This window comes from Capsicum annuum, chromosome 4 (assembly GCF_002878395.1).
Source record: "Capsicum annuum cultivar UCD-10X-F1 chromosome 4, UCD10Xv1.1, whole genome shotgun sequence".
NCBI lineage: Eukaryota > Viridiplantae > Streptophyta > Magnoliopsida > Solanales > Solanaceae > Capsicum > Capsicum annuum.
In genome coordinates, this window is record NC_061114.1 from 227,172,511 (window position 1) to 227,193,362 (window position 20,852).

Below are 20,852 nucleotides of genomic sequence, written 5' to 3' on the forward strand. Positions count from 1 at the left end.
TTTTCAAATTTTCCATTCTTCTTCTACGATTTCTACTGTTAGAATTTTTTTTGGAAAATTTTTTTGTGTGTGTGTTGAAATCTGTATAGTTCCGCTATAATGGAACAACATGCAAATCGTAGTAGTTCAGTTAGTGGGATTCAACCGATGAATTTTGTTTCCAATAAACTACCATCTTTTAGTCTTGGGTTAACACAAGATGAAGATTTTAACTTGCGTTCTACTAATATTCAGCCTAAGGAAGGTGTTAGCAGTGAAGAAGCGAGATTGAAGCACCTTAACAATTCGAAAAATATTGGAAAAAATTGAACTAAAAATGGTTGGTTGATATATATGTGTAAGATCATTTATTATTAGTGTATATCGGCTCAAAAAATTAAACAGTAAATCTATCCAACTATTATGAGAATCCCTAAATATTTTGTGTTTTGTTGTTGACTTTTATTTTACCTTGCGACTGAACTTTTATATTTGTATTTGCTTTTTTTTTTTTGCTCTCAGTTGAGTGATTGCAGGTTTTACTGTATTGAAAGTTTGCATTTGATTAGCTATGGTGAAGCACACAAAGTATTATGACATATTGGGGGTTGATATGACCGCTACTCCTGTTGAAATTAAGAAAGCTTACTATTTTAAGGTGATTTCGCTTTAGGTTGTTGTTTTCTTTTTTGGGACGCTTTCAATTTTAAGAATACACTCTATCCTTTGTTGAGATACATTTATGCCTACTTGATGATTATTATCTGCCCTTTTGATGCGACAAACATGTACAATCCCCTAAAATTGATATATACTTGTTTTCTCGTTCAACTTATTTTTGTTTTTTGTTTTCTTTTCCCATTTAGATTTGCATTTCTTTTTAGTTATGTTTAAGTTTACCTTAGATTCAATAAATGCTAGTAGTCTTTTATAGTAGTCAGATATTTATGTGCCAGTAGAAAACAAAGAGAACTTCTAGCGCTAGAAAAATTAAATTAGGCCTTAAATGGATCGACTTGGACATTGAGGAATAAGTCAAATATCCCCAAGCACAGCTTCATTAGTTGGTTGGTTATGCATAATAAAGTGCAAACCAGAAGTAAATTGTCTAAATAGGGTATGTGTCAAGATGATAGTTGCATATTATGTGAGCATTTATTCTTTGCCTGTCCTTTTTCATAGCAATGCTTAAATACAACACTAAAATGGATGAGCATAACACTAGGGAGGTGCAACGATTATTGAAGAGAATGACAAGACACGTAGTTGGCAAGATTAGTAGAGGTTTGGTTTGGACAGTTTTAGCTGCATTTATCTATGACATTTATGGCAAGTGAGAATGAAACACTTTGAAATCAAGTAGTACCACAATCATATATGATGATCAAAAAGATAAAGGAGGAGTGTCAATATAGACGTTTTGATTTCATTAGAAGAAGAATTAATAGCAACCACTTATAAGATTTATATTTGTTGTTAAGTTGTATTTGTTATTCATTAGATTTTGACAATTACATATACTTCTTCTTCATAAGCATGATTTTTATATTTAAGATATTTTTGATATTTATTTGTATTTAAGATATTTGTATTTGTAATTGATATGTATTTATATTATATTCTGGTTATTTAAATTTGGACCATTCATGTATTCATAAAATAGATATGTATATATTGTAATATAAGTATAATATGTATTCTGAAAATACAAAGTGCAATTGCTTTTAAATGTAAAGTATATACATCACACAGTTTAGATATGTTTTATGAATACATATTGCCAAGATTTGTATTTATGTTAAATTGTACTTGTTATTATTAGATTTTGCCTAAATATGTGCTTCTTTTTTCTTGATAAGCATGATTTTTGTACCAGTTATGTATAAATAAAATACATATGTATTTGATTTGTTTGAAATATATGAAATGTATTTGTTATCGGTTAGATATGTTTTTTTTGTTATTGCTAATATTTATATTTATTGCTCACTTGTATTTGGTATTCCTGAGAGGATGACAATGTTTGTATTTTGATGTTTGATAATTTAGATTTAAAACAGTGATGTATTCACAAAATACATATGATAGTTTTATGATATATTATATAATGAAACCGTAAGATATATATTATAAATTTATATGTGTCACTGTTTTTACATATAATTGTATTTTTGTGGTATATAGGTGTTGCGTGATCAGATATACATGGCAAGAGTATTGCTCAAATTTACTCCACATATAGGATGTTATACGGTCAACGACATTGAAGATCTTATTAAGTCTATGTTAACGAAGAATCAGTACAAGATGTTTTGTAACAATAGCATTTTACCAGAAATACATATGTATTTAAGCAGATGTGCATATGTATTTATGAGTTATCCATAGATTTTTTCAGTTATGCATATATATCTATGAATAATGCATATTTATGTATGATTAATGCATATATTTAAAAAAAAAAAACATATGTATTTAAAGTTTTGATTACGTAATTGATATGTCTTTATATGTATTTTTTATTTATTCCATAAAGGTATAAAGGTATGTTAACTTATTTTTAGTTTTTATAGATGGGCATAGGTACTTAATAGATTCTCATATGTATTTTTTCAGATTAAAAATTTAGTAAGTGTGGCTTTCAGTTTCTTAGGTATAAATTAATGATGTTCTATGTCTTCTACAATATATTCATAATGAATTAAGTTAAGCAAGTTCAGTAAAAAAAATTACAACAATTTAACTATAACAAGTTCAATAACATGAAATATTTTTATAAAAAATTATAATCATATAATTATCAGTGAAAAAATGAAGCAATTATTTTTTGACATAATGCTACATCATGAACAAATCAACATTTAAATTATAACTGCAACATTTTAAGTATAATAATATTATTGTACGTTTCCTCATAGACGCCACATATATGCATAATGTGGTACATCATTGTACACATCACCAACAACTTTTATGATGCTTGCAGTTTCATTATATATTTTCTTTCACCGTATGTTTTCTTCTGATTCTCAAAGAACCAAGTTCAAGATGCATCATTTTCAGAATCAAGTACATCATATGCCAAAGGAAATATATGTCCTGTATATTGAAAAAAATACATAATTTTTATACATAAAATACTGCATATGTATATTATAAATACATACAGTTGGAAACATATGAAACTGTCTGTGAACACATAAACGTACTGCATATGTATATTATAAATACATACAGCTGAAAACATATGTAATCTTCATAATGTTGTTTATATGTCCATCTACAAGTGTGTTTAACAAGAACAAGTATGTTTCCCATTGTCAATCTCCAAAACACAAAAAAGCAGTATAAATAAAATTAAATATCAAATACGTACTATATACAACAACTAATTCGTATATACAAAACTGCAAAAAGAATTTCAATGAAAAGAAATCTTTATTCGAATACTAGTTATCATCGACGAAAATTCAAATTTAACGTATAACAATTGTATCTCAATTTTCACATTACATAACAACACAAATAACTTTTAATTTAAAAATAAAAAATAAAAATTCGATCAAACCATTTTTTTCGAGAACTAATAAAATTTGTATACGATCTCAGATTTTTGAATTTCGCGACTGTTACACAATTTTGTTACAAGTTTTTCAGTAATTTTCACAATTTTATTTTATGAAAATCACAAATAGAATCAAGTTTGTTTAAATCAAAATTTTTCGATATACGATCTCAAATTTTTTGAAACCTTCGACTACTACACTAATTTGTTACAATTTCTTCATCAATCTTCGCACTTTTATTTTAGTAAAACCACAAATAGAATTAAGTTTGATGATCAATAATTGTAATTGCACCGTTGCATTTTTAATCTTTTCTTCAAAATGTTAGTCGATCAGCAGAAAAAATAACTTGAAGGAAAACATTTTTGAATTTGAATCTATATTTTGGATTTGAATTGAGATGCTGATTATGAAAATCGTTTTTGATTTAAATTAGTAGCTGTAATTTAATGGTTGTGGTAAAAAAAGAGTTCTAAAAGGTTAAGAAATCTGTAAAATTAAATGTCCCTTAAATTAAGAAACCGTTTTTTCCTTATTAAACTCAAACAGATTTAAGTTAAATTAGGAACAGAATCTTTAATTGTATATGTATTTAAATAGCAACAGTTTACTCAACTACAAAATACATATTGCTATTTTTTATAATTTTGAAATTGTTGCTATAAAAGTTACAATTAAAGCTCTATAGTTGCTATTTCTAAAATTTTCCCATTTAATTATAACATTACCTCATAGGCTTATACTATAAAAAAGGAATGTACTTCGAGCTTGTTCCCTCCACTATTTACACCTACCAAGAGTGATATAACATTACCTCATAGGCTTATACTATAAGGGGCCGTTTGGTTTGAAAATAAGTTATATCGGGATTAGTTTGAAAATAAGTTATACCGAGATTAGTTATGATGGAATAAGTCGTGATGGGATAAGTTATACTGAGATTAGTTATGCTGGGATTATTATTTATTGAGTGTTTGGTTTGTTGTATTCAAAGTAATATGCATGATATAATTTCTAGGAATAAATTAATTGATTACCAAAATACCCTCCATCTTATTTAACTTTATATATATATATATATTTCTTTTTAAGCTTTAAATATTCATTCTTGAATTTTTTTATTATTTTTTAGAGAAATTAAAATATATAAATAAACATAATTTATATATTTTACAACCATTTTGAACGGTAAATTGTTCAAAATTTATTTATTTATTTATGAATATATTATACGTTAATTAAACATAATTTATGTGTGTGAGAATATATTACGTTATATATTATGTTATATATAATTAAATTGTATATAATTAAATATAATTAAAATAATTTAACATAATATATATATAATTAAACATAATTAACGTATATATATTCATAATATATTCATAATATTATACGTTATATATTACGTGATTACGTTATAATTTATTATATTCATAATCAATGAATATATTATACGTTAATTAATCATAGTTTATTATTTATGAATATATACAATATAATATATATATATATATATATATATATATATATATATATATATATATATTACAACCAAACGTATAATATTATAAATATATATACGTTAATTATGTTTAATTATATATAACAATCCCAAGAGGGTATTTTTGTCCTTGTAAAATTTTATACCAAAGAAAAAAAATTCCGAGATTGTTATCCCACCATTTGGGTGGATAACTTATTCCGGGACTAATTATTAGTCTCGGGATAAGTTATCCCAAATATTTACAATCAAACGAGTGAGTTACATTTTTATCCCAGAATTATTATTTTATTCCGAGATTATTGACTCTAGTCCCACAAATCAAACGGCCCCTAAAAAAAGAATTTACTTCGAGCTTGTTCCCCCCACTATTTACACCTACCAAGAGTGATATAACATCACCTCATAGGCTTATACTACAAGGGGTCGTTTGGTTTGAAAATAAGTTATACTGGGATTAGTTTGAAAATAAGTTATACTGGGATTATTTTGCAAATAAGTTATACTGGGATTAGTTTGAAAATAAATTATACCAAAATTAGTTATACTGGGATAAGTTGTGACGGGATAAGTTATACTGAGATTAGCTATGCTGGATTATTTTTTATCGAGTGTTTGGTTTGTTGTATTCAAAGTAATATGCATGGTATAATTTCTAGGAATAAATTAATTGATTACCTAAATACCCTCCATCTTATTTAACTTTCTCTCTCTCTCTCTCTCTCTCTCTCTCTCTCTCTATATATATATATATATATATATATATATATATATATATATTTCTTTTTAAGCTTTAAATATTCATTCTTAATTTTTTTTCTTTTTTTTTTAGAGAAATTAAAATATATAAATAAACATAATTTATATATTTTACAACCATTTTGAACGGTAAATTGTTCAAAATTTATTTATTTATGAATATATTATACGTTAATTAAACATAATTTATGTGTGTGAGAATATATTACGTTATATATTATGTTATATATAATTAAATTATATATAATTAAACATAATTAACATAATTTAACATCATATATTATAATTAAATATATTAACATAATATATATATAATTAAGCATAATTAATGTATATATATTCATAATATTATACGTTATATATTACGTAATTACGTTATATATTACGTAATATATTATATTCATAATTAATGAATATATTATACTTTAATTAAACATAATTTATTATTTATGAATATATATAATATAATATAATATATATATATATATATATATATATATATTACAACCAAACGTATAATATTATGAATATATATACGTTAATTATGTTTAATTATATATAACAATCCCAAGAGGGTATTTTTATCCTTCTATAATTTTATACCAAAGAAAAATAATCCCGGGATTGTTATCCCACCATTTGGGTGGATAACTTATTAGTCCCGGGATAAATTATCCAAAATATTTATAATCAAATGAGTGAATTATATTTTTATTCTAAAATTATTATTTTATTTCTAAATTATTGACTCTAGTCCCACAAACCAAAAATCCCTAGAAAAAGAATTTACTTCGAGCTTGTTCCCTCCACTATTTACACCTACCAAGATTGATATAAAATTACCTCATAGGCTTATACTATTAAAAAAAAACTTAATTCGAGCTTGTTCCCTCCACTATTTACACCTACCAAGAGTGATATAACATTACCTTATAGGTCTACTATGAAAAATAAATTATATTATACTCGTTCTGTTTAATATTATGTGTCTTCATAGATATAGATTTTAAATAATAATATTTTAAAAAAATTTATGATATAAATATTATATAGCATCTGGATAGTTAAAAAACATGAAGTATTTAGTTTTAAATATGTCATGATATTTGTGTATGAAATTAATTATATGATATTTTATAGCATTTGAATAGTATTTGTGCATGCCGTCTACAAGAAATTATTTATTTTCACGTCTTCATATGTTTACTATTTATATTTTCAATATATATTTTAAATATTTAAGCAAAAGTTGTTGCACATGTAAAAAAATATCTTAATAAGATAAAACTGAAAGTGTTATATCTGGAATTGTTCTACTAAAAATTGTGACTCTGTTATTATATTCATGGAGTTATAAAACCTCTCATTTAAATAAAACAGGAAGTGTTATATCTTTGATGAAACAGGTGAAATAATATTTATCTTTTAAATATAAGATATGATATTTAAATAAAAAACAGGATAGATATTTCCCCAAATTCAAATGTTTATTTTTATTTTTCTCATAATTATTAATATTTAGATAACAAAAAAAAAAAAAAATCAGTTTTAAATTTAGTAGGTGTTTTGCCATAAATATTCTTTACAATATTTTGAAATATGTTTTCACTTTATTTTGAAATATTTATTTGACAATCAAAATCAAAAATGTATTTCATAATGAGTTTTCATAATTTTTGACTTTTAAAAAAGTACCTTTTATTTTTTTGATCCAATTTTTTGTACTACTTTATAAAAGATATACATAAATTTTTATTTTTTTTAAATATATTATAATCAAATATAATGTTAACTCTATTTTTAATTTTAAAATATCTGAATACATTTTTTATTTTCATACAAAACGCGTCCTCAGTTTTTCTATCAGTAGACTGATCCAGATTCTAGTGTCTTAACATATAGGTCCCATAGAATAATTTGCAAATAAGGGCCTGAAGTTTGATAAATTTACAAGTCAAGGACCTCCCTTATCCAGTGCGAGTACACGTGGCACTTGCACGGCTATTTTAATTTCGTCGGTCGGCATTGAGGTGTCTATCAGTTAGATTGACAATGACGTCCCTCCTATGCAAACAAACCTCTATCTTTTTTTCTGAATTGCCAAAATTACCCTTCCATCCTCTGATATTTTTGCAACAAATCTAACATTAAATCCGTTTCAATTATTAATAAAACAACAATAACGACATTCTCGGTGCAATCTCACATAACCAAGTTTGAACTCTCCAAAAAATAAAGTAGAAACACATCATATTCTAACCTCATAAATAAAGATAAAAAGATTGTATTTTGAAAGACTTTTGACTCAAAATTAAAGTAATAACAAAAAAAACAACAATAATAAAAGAACATAATAATTAATAATAAAACACTATGAAGAATATATGCAGGAAGTTGTAACATCAACACAATATGCAATCGTCTAAGCATAATAAACAACGGTGATATCAGACACCACAAATCAAATATTACATGAACAAGTCATTATTATTGCTGTTACTACTACACACGATTTAATAACTCAAATAATCTCAAATAATCACTTAATTTTGCATTTTTATCTCAGAAAGTCATTCAACTTTCATCTTTACTTCAAAAGTCACTCAATTTTCACATTTTTACTCAGAAAGTCACTCAAACTATTTAATCATTTTCTTAAATAACATTTACTTATGTGGAATTATTATTTAAATGTAAAATTCAAAAAAAATAAAAAATTATCTCTGAATGACCTTTTTATCCTTTTCCCCATAAATTAATTTTTCTTTCTCATTTTTCTTCTCCTTCTCACATATTGTAATTGATTCAACATTAAATATAGTTACTAAAATATTAAAAGATTAAATTAAATTCAACAATAATCGAACGATGAAAAAATATTAACACAATTTTTTTAGTAGATGATGGTGTTTAACCCAATTGTGACACCTAGACAAATTCAATATCAACAAAATATTAAAAAAATGTTGGGTATATAAAACACGAGTTCTATATCCCAGTAATACATTTTAAAATTGTGAAGTCTAAGTAAAAAAGGGACAACATCATTCTTAGTGGGTTGGTGTATAAATAATATTAGAGTGATTCACCATGCAACCTTGAGTGATTGTGGGAAAAACTTCAGTGTTCAACTGAGTTTAGGCGAATATCACTTTTTTAAGATATGACGGAAAAAACCTTATTAATACAATGAATGTAATTAAATAATACGTAATTTAACTCATTTATTATTAAAGTCACATATATGTAGTTGTTACATACATATAGTGAATCCCTATAACGTAGGTATATTATCATAATATTTAGTTATGGATATAAAATCCCTAATTCATCATACATTACATATAATATAATGTTTTTTTCATTCATATATATATATATAGTACATACATTTATAAAAAAGAGGCATTTTTAGAGTGAAAACAGGAAGGGGGGACGTTGAGAGCGTCGCATTTATAATAAGCTATATAATGTGCAAATTTAAATTTAATTAGATTTCAATACGAACATTAATATCAGATGGAAAAAAAGAAGTTGAAACAGGGATTGAAAAGATAGAGCAAAATAATTATAATTATAATTTTAATTCTTTAATTATTATTAAATTTTAATGTGATCCTTTGATATTTTATTAAACGTATTTAATGTTGAATTAATTACAATATGCAAGAAGAGAAGGAAAATGAGAAAGAGGAGGGGAGATACTAAATTTATGGGAATAAGGATAAAAGGATCATTAAAAGATAATTTTTTATTTTTCTGAATTTTATATTTAAATAATAATTTCACATAAGCAAATGTTATTTAAGAAAATGATTAAATAGTTTGAGTGACTTTTTGAGTAAAATTATAAAAGTTAAATGATTTTTAAAGCAAAGATGAAAATTGAGTGATTTTCCGAAATAAAAATTAAAAGTTGAGTACTACTACCCACAGTGCTCTAAACTATCACAAAGACCAAAGAATACAAGAATAGTCCAATGCTAAGGCAACATATAAACTATGTCCTTGATAAATTTAATATATATATGTTATGTAATCAAAATTGATGTAAGCAATATTTATTTGAACCACAAATAATGATATAATAAATATAAAAGTTGTTGTAAGTCATTTATCACAAAAGTCACATCCCAACTAATTTTTGCTCAAAAACTAGATGCAACTTTTATAGTATGTGCCTTGAGGCACTTTTCGAAATAAAGAGTATTATTTCACTTATAAACACACACACACAAACCTTCAAGAATTAACAACGCTATTGAAACATATTCTTTTAGTCTTTTTGTTTGTATAAAGATAAAGATAAAGAAATTAGAAGTGATGTTTATTCCTTATTTGAGTATTTCTAGAAGCCATATATATATCTCCTTTTCATTGGGTATACTATAGCATAAGGTAAGAGGACAAAAATGTCAATAAAAATTATATATCTAAAGATAGACGACAAAACTACTTTTCCCTTCCTTGTCCAATTGGATTAAAATATCTACTACTCCCACAGTCCCACTACTACTATAACTATCAAATATACTCCCTTTAATATTAATTGAACTATTTTTTAAAAATATTTATTTTAATTTAATTATTTTATTAATAAAATTAAAAAAATTTTAATATATTTTTTAATAATATTTTTATTATTAAATAATTAAATAAGTTATAAATATTTAAATTTATATTTTTAAAATATAATTAATAAAATTAATTTAATAAAATAAATTTTTAATAAATATTTTTCTTAATAAACGTATCAAGTTTACGGGGTAAATTAATACGAAATGTAGGAGGGAGTAGAATATAAATTCCAACACAAATAGATAATAAAATAAAGTATCTCTTCTTCTTATCTTATTTTTTTCTCTATATATTCTTTCTTACGCACACCATTTCTCTTCTCCTTTATCCATACCTCCTTGTCGGCCTTAAATTATCCAAATTTTTTTTCTCTTTCTTCAATCAACAACAGCAAAAAAATCTATTTATTTCCTTTTTTTTGTGTATTTTATGATTTTGTGATATAGATAATTAATTGTTGGGAAATTTGAAGGCTTTTTATCGGTGATCGGAAGCTGTTGATTGTAAATTGTGATCCAGGTGTGATGTTGTACTCATGTTAATAGTTGTTGTACCTAACGCTGTTATTCTTGTTCTTTTTGATCGATCAGATGATTCAATATTTTTTTTTTAAAGATCAGTGAAAAGAGTTGATTTTTTTTGTTGTTGTTAATCACTGTTGCAAAGGTAAAGGATTGACCTTATAATTGATTTTATGTTGAAATTTTATCAAAAATTCAAGTAGAACAAGTGTAAAAATTGGATCTTTTTATTTTTTGGGGTATGGGAGTGTAATTCTATTTCATATTTATGTTTGAATAAAGGTTGTTAAGTAATATGATCAACAAATAATGGTTGACTTTGAATTTTGATTGGTAAATTGGAGAAAAGATATTACTCTAATTCTTTGTGATCATCTGTTTTATGAGTATTAGGATTAGCTTATAGTTTATAAAACTACTTCTCACAATTAATTGAAGGCCTTAATTGACTAGAGGTAAGTGACAACACCTAGTTGTCTTGAAAGACAAATTTTTCTGCAAGTGTTGGAATGAAATAGGTCCAAATAGAACTGAAGGAACATAGTGGATGCATAGAATTGGCACTTACTAGGCAATTTGTTTTAATTTGTGATTGAATTGTAGTTGTAAATAAGTAGAGGCTTCTGCGCACCGGGTGTGCGTGGACTAGTGGTCAATGAAGTGGGTTAATCGGTGATTTTTTCTCTCCCTGTTATGGGTGGGAGGGGCACGTATCCCATGGAATTAGTCAAGGAGGTGAGTGAAAGCTAGCCTAGACACCACGATTATCCAAAAAAAAAGAAAGTAGAGGCATCTTATATATGATGCTCAACGTGCACCGCGTAAGTGATGTGCCAGGTACCACGATTATCAAAAAAAAAAAAAAAAGAAAGTAGAGGCTTCTTATACATGATGCTCACGTGCACCGCGTATGTGATGTGCCGAGGTAAAACTCAAAAATAATGAGTTTGAAGCAAATCAATGACAAAATTCTGGTTTTGACAAATGTTTTAACCATATAGATTTTTGTGTATGCAATGCTCTCTTTGTGCATTTGTGTTTTGTAAGTAACTACTGCAAAAAAGGAACTGCCACTGAGTTATTTCATCTAGGAAGTTGTATTCTATATCTTTCGAGAAATGATGTTCGTATTATGTTATTCCAGAGTAGGAAGAATGAGCACTCTGCAAGGTCCTGTCATTTGTCCTGTTGTTCGCGGAAAGCAAACAAGTCAGTTTGCTGTTCCTGTCAATTCTTCTTTAGTGAAGGCTAAGATTTTGAAGAGTAGGTTCTGGGGGCTTAATGGCATCTCTAGCTTCCGGATTAATGTGGCTTGTCAACCACGATCACGAGTAAGCAAGGTGATTCAATGCACTTTTAGTTCATCATCAGATGGCAATGGTAGCATGGCAGGGAATTCCAATGAAAGCGACGCAGATTATGTGAACTCTAGCGTGGTAGAAGCTGGTATGCTGACTTTGTTCTCAAGTTCTATATTCCTTATTGGCATTTTTGGTTCTTTATTATGGAAAACAGTTGTTAATTCTGGGATGCATTGTGCTAAACAGTAATGATCCTACATATATATAAGGTGTAACCTTCTAATTTGGTATTGAGATGATTCTGCTGCAGTGTGATGTCATTCCCATAATTTTTCCTACTGCTGCTTATTTTGACGTGCCAAATTAAACAATGATGACCCTACATATAGGGTGTAAGCTTCTAATTTAGTAATGAGATGATTCTGCCGCTGTGTGATGGCATTCCCACAATTTTTCCTACTTCTGCATGTTATGACATGCTAGATTTTGAAGTGGGTTGTAGGCCTCATTTGTTAGCCATCGGTTGCTTTCAGAAGGCAATCTTATCTTTCAAAAACAGTGACATTGATGAGAACCCTTTTAAGTTCATATGTCAAAAAAAGCGGTATAATAAGGTAGCAACTTATTTCTGTGGGTTAACTTTCCTTTTCTTCTTGTGTAGTTGAAGTGCGAAGTGGGCCTGATGGTTTCATGATCAAGATGAGAGATGGCAGGCATTTGAAATGTGTCCATAATAATCCACAAGGAGGCCATCTACCTGATTATGCTCCACATCCAGCGATTGTATTGAGAATGGAAGATGGGACAGGGCTTCTTCTCCCTATTATTGTTTGTATGTAGACATTTCCTTCATTTGTTTAAACGAATTGACGGTCTCTTAGGTGCATAAATCAGCGGGATCTCATTTCGCTCTCTCTGTTTTATATGGCAGTGGAGATGCCAAGTGCACTGCTCATGGCGGCTGTGCGCAATGTCCAAATTGTAAGTTTTCCGATCTAGGTAGTGGTAAAGCCATCCTGCCAAATTTCCTGCAGCGTTTATTTATTCTGTTACTGAAAAAGACAAATGTTGGCTTTGTTTCAGGCCAGACCAACCATGTATCAAGTTGTGAATGACATGGTTGAGAAGATGGGTTACACAGTAAGCTTGTTGTTTGTGCTTTTATCAGTAATGATGTCATCTTTTATTCTTGATCTGACAGTTCCATGTTGAAAGGTTAAACTTGTTCGAGTTACCAAGAGAGTGCATGAGGCTTATTATGCTCAGTTATACCTAACAAAGGTGTGTATAATGCTGTTACTCTGCTGACTGATCATGTTCCCACATTTCAGTACATTTTTAGGCTAGGTATGCAACTTAACCATCTTTAATATGGTTGTCATTACAGTCCGACAATGATGCTGAGTCTATTAGCTTTGATCTTCGTCCTTCTGATGCAATCAACATTGCTGTGAGAAGCAAGGTGATAACTATTCTCCAACATCTGTTTTATACACGATTAACTGATACCTCATTATTTTTGAGTTAACAACATGTGCAATGTACATCTTACTTCATATCCACCCTAAGCCAAGGACACAAGTACTACCAATTCATGATCCTTCCAATAATAATCTGTTCACCATTGATGTCATGATCCCACCATGTTCTCTCTACAAACTCGTGACTTCTAGAGGTGTGATATCATGATCCCACCATGTTCTCTTTATAAACCAGTGACTTGTAAAGGTTTGTACTGTGCCCGGTACATGATGACTCAGTCCTTTATTAGCTGTAGGAGATTCGTGGTGACCACTTCCATATTTGTGCCTTATTTCTCCTAGCTGTGCTCCTTCCTCATTCACCTTCATCTGATCCTATTGTATCAGCTTCTTTTTTCCCTTTTTTTTTAATTATAGTTATACAGTTCATACCAAGTACTAAGGATGTAACTCAGTTCAATCCCACATCTATCAACGCATTGAGCACAATATAGAAATTTGTGTCCAAAGCAATCCATTTTTTCCTTAGTCCCCAGTGCTATGTCCTATTTCCTGGCTTCAATTTAACTTTATCAAGGGCTGGCTTCAATTTAGCTTTATCGTGCCCTTGCACGAAATGATTGCTACATAATAAACCTTCTGCTGTTTAATTGTTCTAGGTGCCAATACAAGTCAACAAGTACTTGGCTTATACTGATGGTATGAGAATTGTTGAATCTCCTAAGCCAGTAGTGCACACTACTGGTTCAGACGGTCTATTGTTCACTGAGCTTGACAGGTAAACCTTCATTAGGAACTCCTTGTCAATCTTTGTCACATCTTTTTTTTTCCCGAAAATCAGTTCAATGAATTGCCCAATTTTCTTACTGGTATATATTTTGATAAAAAAAATGACAGCGCGTTACAAAATTTGGAACTAGCTGAAATTCTTACTTCACGTATGCCAAATGATTACAGTATGATATCATTTCATGTGATGGAGATGTCTGACAATGCCTTAGTTTGTTGTGACTATATAATCTAACTTGTTTTGTGGGTCAGGCCTAGTGGTAAACCGTGCATTGAAACGAAGGAGTTTATTCTTGTGCGGAATATGCTGATTGCGGCGGTTGAAGAACGATATAGAGATGCAGGTAGGCTTTGTTAGCATGTCCGGATTTTGTGTGGAATGATTGTTTCTGCTAACCATGTATCTGTTTTCTGAACTGCTTCGTTTTCCATGCTGTCATAATCCTATGATCTATCATTTATTACTGAAGTATAAGGCTCAAGAATTACAACTATAGATGGTGCCGTGACATGTTTGTGACAGTTTACAACACTGGTTATATGTTTTGGTTCTCACTCTTACATTGGTGATTTACAGCTCTATGGAGGGACAAGCTTACTCAACTGCGATCCAAGAGAAACTGGATATAGCAGGTATATTTGTCCAATCATTTCCTCAATGCTACAATCTTTGTGAAACTAATAGTATAATTCAAACGGCTACTTGGACATCTGATTTCACAGGTGTGCTTAGAGTTGTTCGAACCAAGTACTGCAGTGTACATAGAAGAAGCCATTCATCAGAGCCAAGGGGTCGTCAGCGTCTTCAACAAAAATCTGTAGTTCTCCCCTTAATATGTTATCTTATAGAAATAACTTGTGAATATACGTATATATAGAATTGTAATTTTAATGCAAGACCGGTGTACTGTGGTTTTTGGACATTCAAGTTTCTTCAGTTTTCATGTTGATTGTGTGCGCCTTTCATCGCACTACAAATTGTTGCGGTGGCTTGTTATAAATAACCACTTTCCAACCTCGATTTTTCAAAACTAGGGTCGAGAAGTGGTCAGTTGATGCTATTTCTATCTCTCCGGTAATCTAAATTTGCCTGCGTAGGGCCTGTGGATTAGACTGGATCGACTGTGACGTTTGAGAATACAGAATAGAAGATGCTAAAAATATACCAAAGAATCATAATAATGAATGAAATAAATTATCATTTCAGTTGCAGCCTATTACCACTTCAACTCAACTGATTACTGCATTTCTCACCAGGGATAAAGTCCAAGAGAGAAACTTGCACGTAATGCAGTCCTAGTGGTGTTTTTTACTTACTTTTAGGACGTAAAGATATGAATAAGCATTTGCATATAATCTAGACAAATATTATGAAAGATTAGGGTGAAAGGCAGGGGGTCGAGGGTGGGGGATAGGTTGAAGATGAGTGGAATGCCAAGTATTTTTGTTCTTAATGAGGGGTCTCCAATTTTATGTTATGAAATTGGAATCACGTCGAACATTCAAAGACGAGTACCACAAAAAACGCTATGTAATTTCACATATACCAAGAGGACAAATCTAGGGTATCGCTTATGAATTTTCGAAACTCCAGTGATTCTTGAGCAATATGTTATATACATGAGAAATATTTAATGAAAATTCAGTAACAAAATAAAATATTTAATGAAAATTCAGTAACAAAATAATCACTCACTTTCTTTGGGCACATATAAAGTCATGAGAAATATTTAATGAAAATTCAGTAACAAAATAATCACTCACTTTCTTTGGGCACATATAAAGTTCTCTTTTATAAGATGGAATTATCGAAAACTCATAAACTTTAAATATCCGATCCACCACGAGAACAATTTTTTTTTTTTTTTAAAAGAAATTAGATACAAAAGGGACAATGGCATATTCCCGCCAGTGAAAGAGTGCCACAAAACCAACCGCTATCCAAAAAAACTAGACAAAAAAGCTTAACTGCTTCATGTAACTCCCTTAATTCTTTTCATTTCAAGTCTAGATATTGTTTCCATGTGAGTGTACAAGTGTTTGAAGCAAAGCAATTAATTATTCATTTCAAAATTTTTCTGATTGTTAACTTATATTGCAGGTTAAACAGATCAATCATTTGTACATCTATGTTAAGACGACATTTATAAACTTCATCTTTAGTTAGTCCTTGGAAATGTCAGGTAACTATACGATGATGCAGTAGGCGCCTTTTTAATACTCGTATTACTTTTTAATACTCAGATTTTTCTTCTCAGTTTTACTTACTAGTATTATTTGATTATCACGTAAGTTCTTGTCTTTGTTGTTTTTTGGTTATGAAGTTATGTTTTGCTTAAGTTACTTTGGTACGATCAAGAACCAGGGTTACTTAATAATGTTAATGACTTACTACTAGCATGGTTAACTCTTTTAGGCATGGACTTGTAAATTTTCACAGGCAGTGAAGGATCTTTATTTGATGATGGAATCTGTGAAGAAAAATTACATTCTGTGATAACCAGGCCACAAAATGATACTGGAATTTCTTTTACCACAAAGGAAATTGGTGGTGGCCCTGAGGAGTTGGAGTTTGTAAATGACTTTCGACAAATGCTGATCCTGGAGAACCTGCTTCCTCTTATACATGATGAAAATCTCAAGTTATTAAGGTGATCTATCCAATTTTTAACCTCTTTCATGCCAAAATCATCTTATGAGTTCTTAATTGGGATCTTTAATTACATCTAATCGAAATGTAGCCCTTCTTCGGACCCTTCTAACATGCGATGCTTTGTGCACCGGGCTGTCCTTTTTTAACTAGGCTTGATGAAAGTTTCTTTTGACTTTGGTGTACACATTACTTCATGATATAATTTTTAAACAAGTCATTCATCATTTGGCCTCCAAAATAACATATCAAGTGTCATGTGATTCAAGGCAATTATGAAAAAATGCAACTCTTAACTCCATAGTTGGTTGCCAAGCACCATGCATTCATGTGATGATTGAAGAGAATGATATTGAACTTTCAGCTGTAAAACTTTTTGCAGATTCTTGAAAGCAAGAAAGTTTGACATTGAGAAGGCAAAGCTCATGTGGACAAATATGCTCCAGTGGAGGACAGATTTTGGAACTGACAGTATTATCAAGGTAGACTCAACTCTTTTCCAACGTTACTGCTCCATCTTTTTTCCCTGTAATGACATATTTCTTGACAATGTCATTAGCTTTGGGATAGGAAATGTTTTCCTTCAGGATAAGTTCTCTTTACCTTTGAACAATCATATTTTTTTCCTTTATCAGTACAAATCATATTGATTATATATTCCCACTTTCTTCTTTTCATGCTAATGTTACTGTTAGGTAGGGGTAAGGTCGGCGTACATCCTACCCTCCTGAGATCCCACTTATAGGATTACACTTGTTATTTTGTTGTTGTTGCTAAAACACCATAAGTTAGCTTTTAGTCCTCTGCAGGTCGACCAAGGCTTATTAGACATGCTCTAGTCTTCCTATGCACATAAGAAAGTTTTCTTCTGAATTATCCGGCCACATTTTGGTTTAAATTCTTCAACTAAATAGTAGTTCACAGTTTTTATATGTTCAGAGACTTAGTTTCTTGATCATACACACTATTTTGCTCAGGATTTCAACTTCCAAGAAAGGGATGAAGTTCTGCAAAACTACCCTCAAGGTTATCATGGCATGGATAAGGAAGGAAGGCCAGTTTATATTGAAAGATTGGGGTTAATGAACATTGATAAACTTTTGGAAGTAACTACTTTGGATCGTTATGTTAAATATCACGTTCAAGAATTTGAGAAGTCTATTGCATTCCGATTTCCTGCTTGCTCTGTAGCAGCCAAAAGACCTATCGATAGAGGTGTTACCATTCTGGATGTCGAAGGAGTGGTATAGTAACCTTTCCTGGTGGATTCTTAACAATGTGGTTCTTATGGTTCAAATTTTCATAATGTTTGTTTTTCTATGTTATAGAGTTTGAGGAACTTTACGAAACCTGTACGAGAAGTGATCTCGCAGCTGCAGAAAATTGATAATAACTATTACCCTGAAGTAATTCTATATACCCCTTACTAGCTATAGTTATAAGACAGGACTTCTAATGATTCCACTTTTTCATTTTTTGCCTTTGCGTACTGTCACATAAAACTGCTAGATAAGATCTAAACTTGACAACAAAATTTTGCAGACACTGGGTGAAATGTTTGTCATAAACGCTGGACCGAGATTTAGGCTACTCTGGCATATACTCAAGCCTTTTCTTGACCCTGAAACAACTTCCAAGATTCATGTATGACATGCTTTCTTCCCCTTGAGCAAGTTTTTCTCAGGTTCCATTATATTTTGTTCTATCATCTGTTGGTAGAAGGGGTGCCTTGGAGCAACGATGAGTTGTCTCCGTGTGACTTATAAATCACGGGTTCGAGCAATGGAATCATTCATTGATGCTTGCATCAGGGTAGGGTGTCTATATCACACCCCTCGGGGTGCGGCCCTTCCCGGACCCTGAGTGAACGAGGAATGTTTTGTGCACCAAGCTGCCCTTCTATCATCTATTGGTAATCAATATTTTAGTCTTATTATGAAGAAAGAGGTTCATTGATGTCCAAAATCAACTTGAAAGTTGGTCTTAATCTTTGAGGATGGAGGAACATTAGTTCAACCGACATTTTATGTGTTGCTCATCAAGAACTATTTCTAAAATTTCTAGGTTCTCGGCAACAATTATCAAGGCAGACTGCTTGAAATCATCGACGAATGGTAATCATCTCTAAATTTTTTTCCTATGCAAAGCAATTATAGTGTTCCTTATCATTAACATCTGGGGTAAATTATGTAATTCTCAGCGAGTTGCCAGATTTTCTAGGTGGTAGCTGCACGTGTGAAAATGATGGTGGTTGTTTAAGGTCGGATAAAGGGCCGTGGAGAACACTAAAGACATCAACGGTGAATGTGATTTTTAGTAGCTTTTCTTTGCATATATCGCTATCTTATGTATCTTAACTGATTCTGATGTACATGAAGATGAATTTTGGAGAAGAAGCAGAATGCTTAGAGAAGACAGTGGCAACATCGAAGGTTGCACGACAACCAGTAGGAGAAAATCAGCCACAGATGGTATGTTCAAAGATTGTACAATTGTGTCTTTCTTTTCCTAAGATATACTGGTTTTCTTTGTCTAGATTGGTAATAAATTAAGCAATCTATTTCCCTGTAATTCGTAACGCTGAGTAAGCTTAGGAATAATAGGTCGGCCAATGATGAACACGAATCAATTGAATCAAGATAATCATGTTCCACAAGCATCAGAAAAATTGTGTTCAATCATATTAAAGAATATCAATCACTCTATACTGGAGATCTAAAGTCGTATCTGTTTTAGTCAGCAATGTTGTTTAGCTTCTTGTCATAACCTCACGTTCCTTGTTTTGAAGGAATTTGACGAGGCCTTCTAGTGCAACGTTGGCGTTGTTGCTCTTCATCAGCTCTCCTGCTACTTCAGCTGGTGTTACCTTAACTCTCCGGAACAGATCTTCAATTGCCTTAAACAGCCTATGCTCGTCTACATTTAGGTAATTAGATGCAAGTACTCTGAAACCACTGAAAGTGCAGTATGACATCTCAATGTGCACATCCATACGTCCAGGTCTCAACAATGCTGGATCAAGTCTGTCCTTGTGATTCGTTGTGAACACAATGATTCGTTCATCCCCACAACTCGACCACAAGCCATCAATGAAGTTCAACAGCCCAGAGAGTGTAATCTGCATTTATAGATTCTTTAGCAAAATATATATATTCATGCAAGTGTTAGAAGATCCATTCTATTGTTTCATTAGTCATCAATGTAATCACATGCTTCAAACACGAACTAAATTGTAAAGATCACAATCAATGTTGTACATAGCTACAAAAAAACGCTACAATGGCATAGAAAAATATTCTTACTTTTCTCAATAATCATAAAGAGTTTTTCTCTTCTTTGTTGATTATGCAGTGTGATTAAGAAATGCATTACAATACCTTGTCATCTTCAGTTGTGTCATTCTCATTTTCCCTATTCTTTAACCCCACATTGCAATCAATGTCTTCGATCACAAGTAAAGAGCGATTTGCTGAACCGATCAACAACCTTCTCAAATCCGAATTGCACTGCACCTCTCTTAGATCCAAGTTATTAACATCAAAATTAAGGTAATTAGCCATAGCTGCAACTAAGCTCGACTTTCCAGTACCAGGCGGTCTATAGAACAAGTACCCTCGTTTCCAAGCTCTGCCATGTAACAACCCGATTTTCTGAACCGGAATGCTACACGGTGCTCATGACCCCGAAGGACCACAAGCTAACCCATGACTGATATCTGTAC

The 20,852-nt window shown here is 30.4% G+C and overlaps 3 protein-coding genes across 4 annotated transcripts; 2 read left to right on the plus strand and 1 right to left on the minus strand.

The window, feature by feature from the left end:
• Positions 1–10,646: 10,646 nt before the first annotated feature.
• LOC107866967 (bifunctional nuclease 2) lies at positions 10,647–15,425 on the plus strand. 2 transcript variants are annotated; one of them, XM_016713034.2, is made up of 11 exons: positions 10,647–10,908; positions 12,055–12,356; positions 12,873–13,043; positions 13,143–13,192; positions 13,295–13,351; positions 13,427–13,492; positions 13,599–13,673; positions 14,352–14,470; positions 14,734–14,825; positions 15,059–15,114; positions 15,205–15,425. In XM_016713034.2, the coding sequence occupies exons 2-10, from the start codon at positions 12,065–12,067 to the stop codon at positions 15,109–15,111; spliced, it is 975 nt and encodes a 324-aa protein (XP_016568520.1). In that variant the 5' UTR covers positions 10,647–10,908; positions 12,055–12,064; the 3' UTR covers positions 15,112–15,114; positions 15,205–15,425. The 2 variants fall into 2 exon arrangements, with proteins under 2 accessions (XP_016568520.1, XP_016568522.1); XM_016713036.2 differs by having other exon boundaries at positions 15,059–15,110.
• Positions 15,426–15,885: 460 nt separating this feature from the next.
• LOC107866966 (phosphatidylinositol/phosphatidylcholine transfer protein SFH6-like) lies at positions 15,886–20,477 on the plus strand. Its single transcript, XM_047411270.1, has 11 exons — positions 15,886–16,505; positions 16,583–16,664; positions 16,922–17,132; positions 17,514–17,613; positions 18,109–18,375; positions 18,460–18,537; positions 18,674–18,775; positions 19,196–19,245; positions 19,332–19,431; positions 19,510–19,602; positions 19,920–20,477. The coding sequence occupies exons 2-11, from the start codon at positions 16,658–16,660 to the stop codon at positions 19,938–19,940; spliced, it is 1,029 nt and encodes a 342-aa protein (XP_047267226.1). The 5' UTR covers positions 15,886–16,505; positions 16,583–16,657; the 3' UTR covers positions 19,941–20,477.
• On the minus strand, positions 19,866–20,852 carry LOC124897809 (AAA-ATPase At3g50940-like). Its single transcript, XM_047411272.1, has 2 exons — positions 20,509–20,852; positions 19,866–20,249 (listed from the first exon to the last, which is right to left on the minus strand). The coding sequence occupies exons 1-2, from the start codon at positions 20,689–20,691 to the stop codon at positions 19,881–19,883; spliced, it is 552 nt and encodes a 183-aa protein (XP_047267228.1). The 5' UTR covers positions 20,692–20,852; the 3' UTR covers positions 19,866–19,880.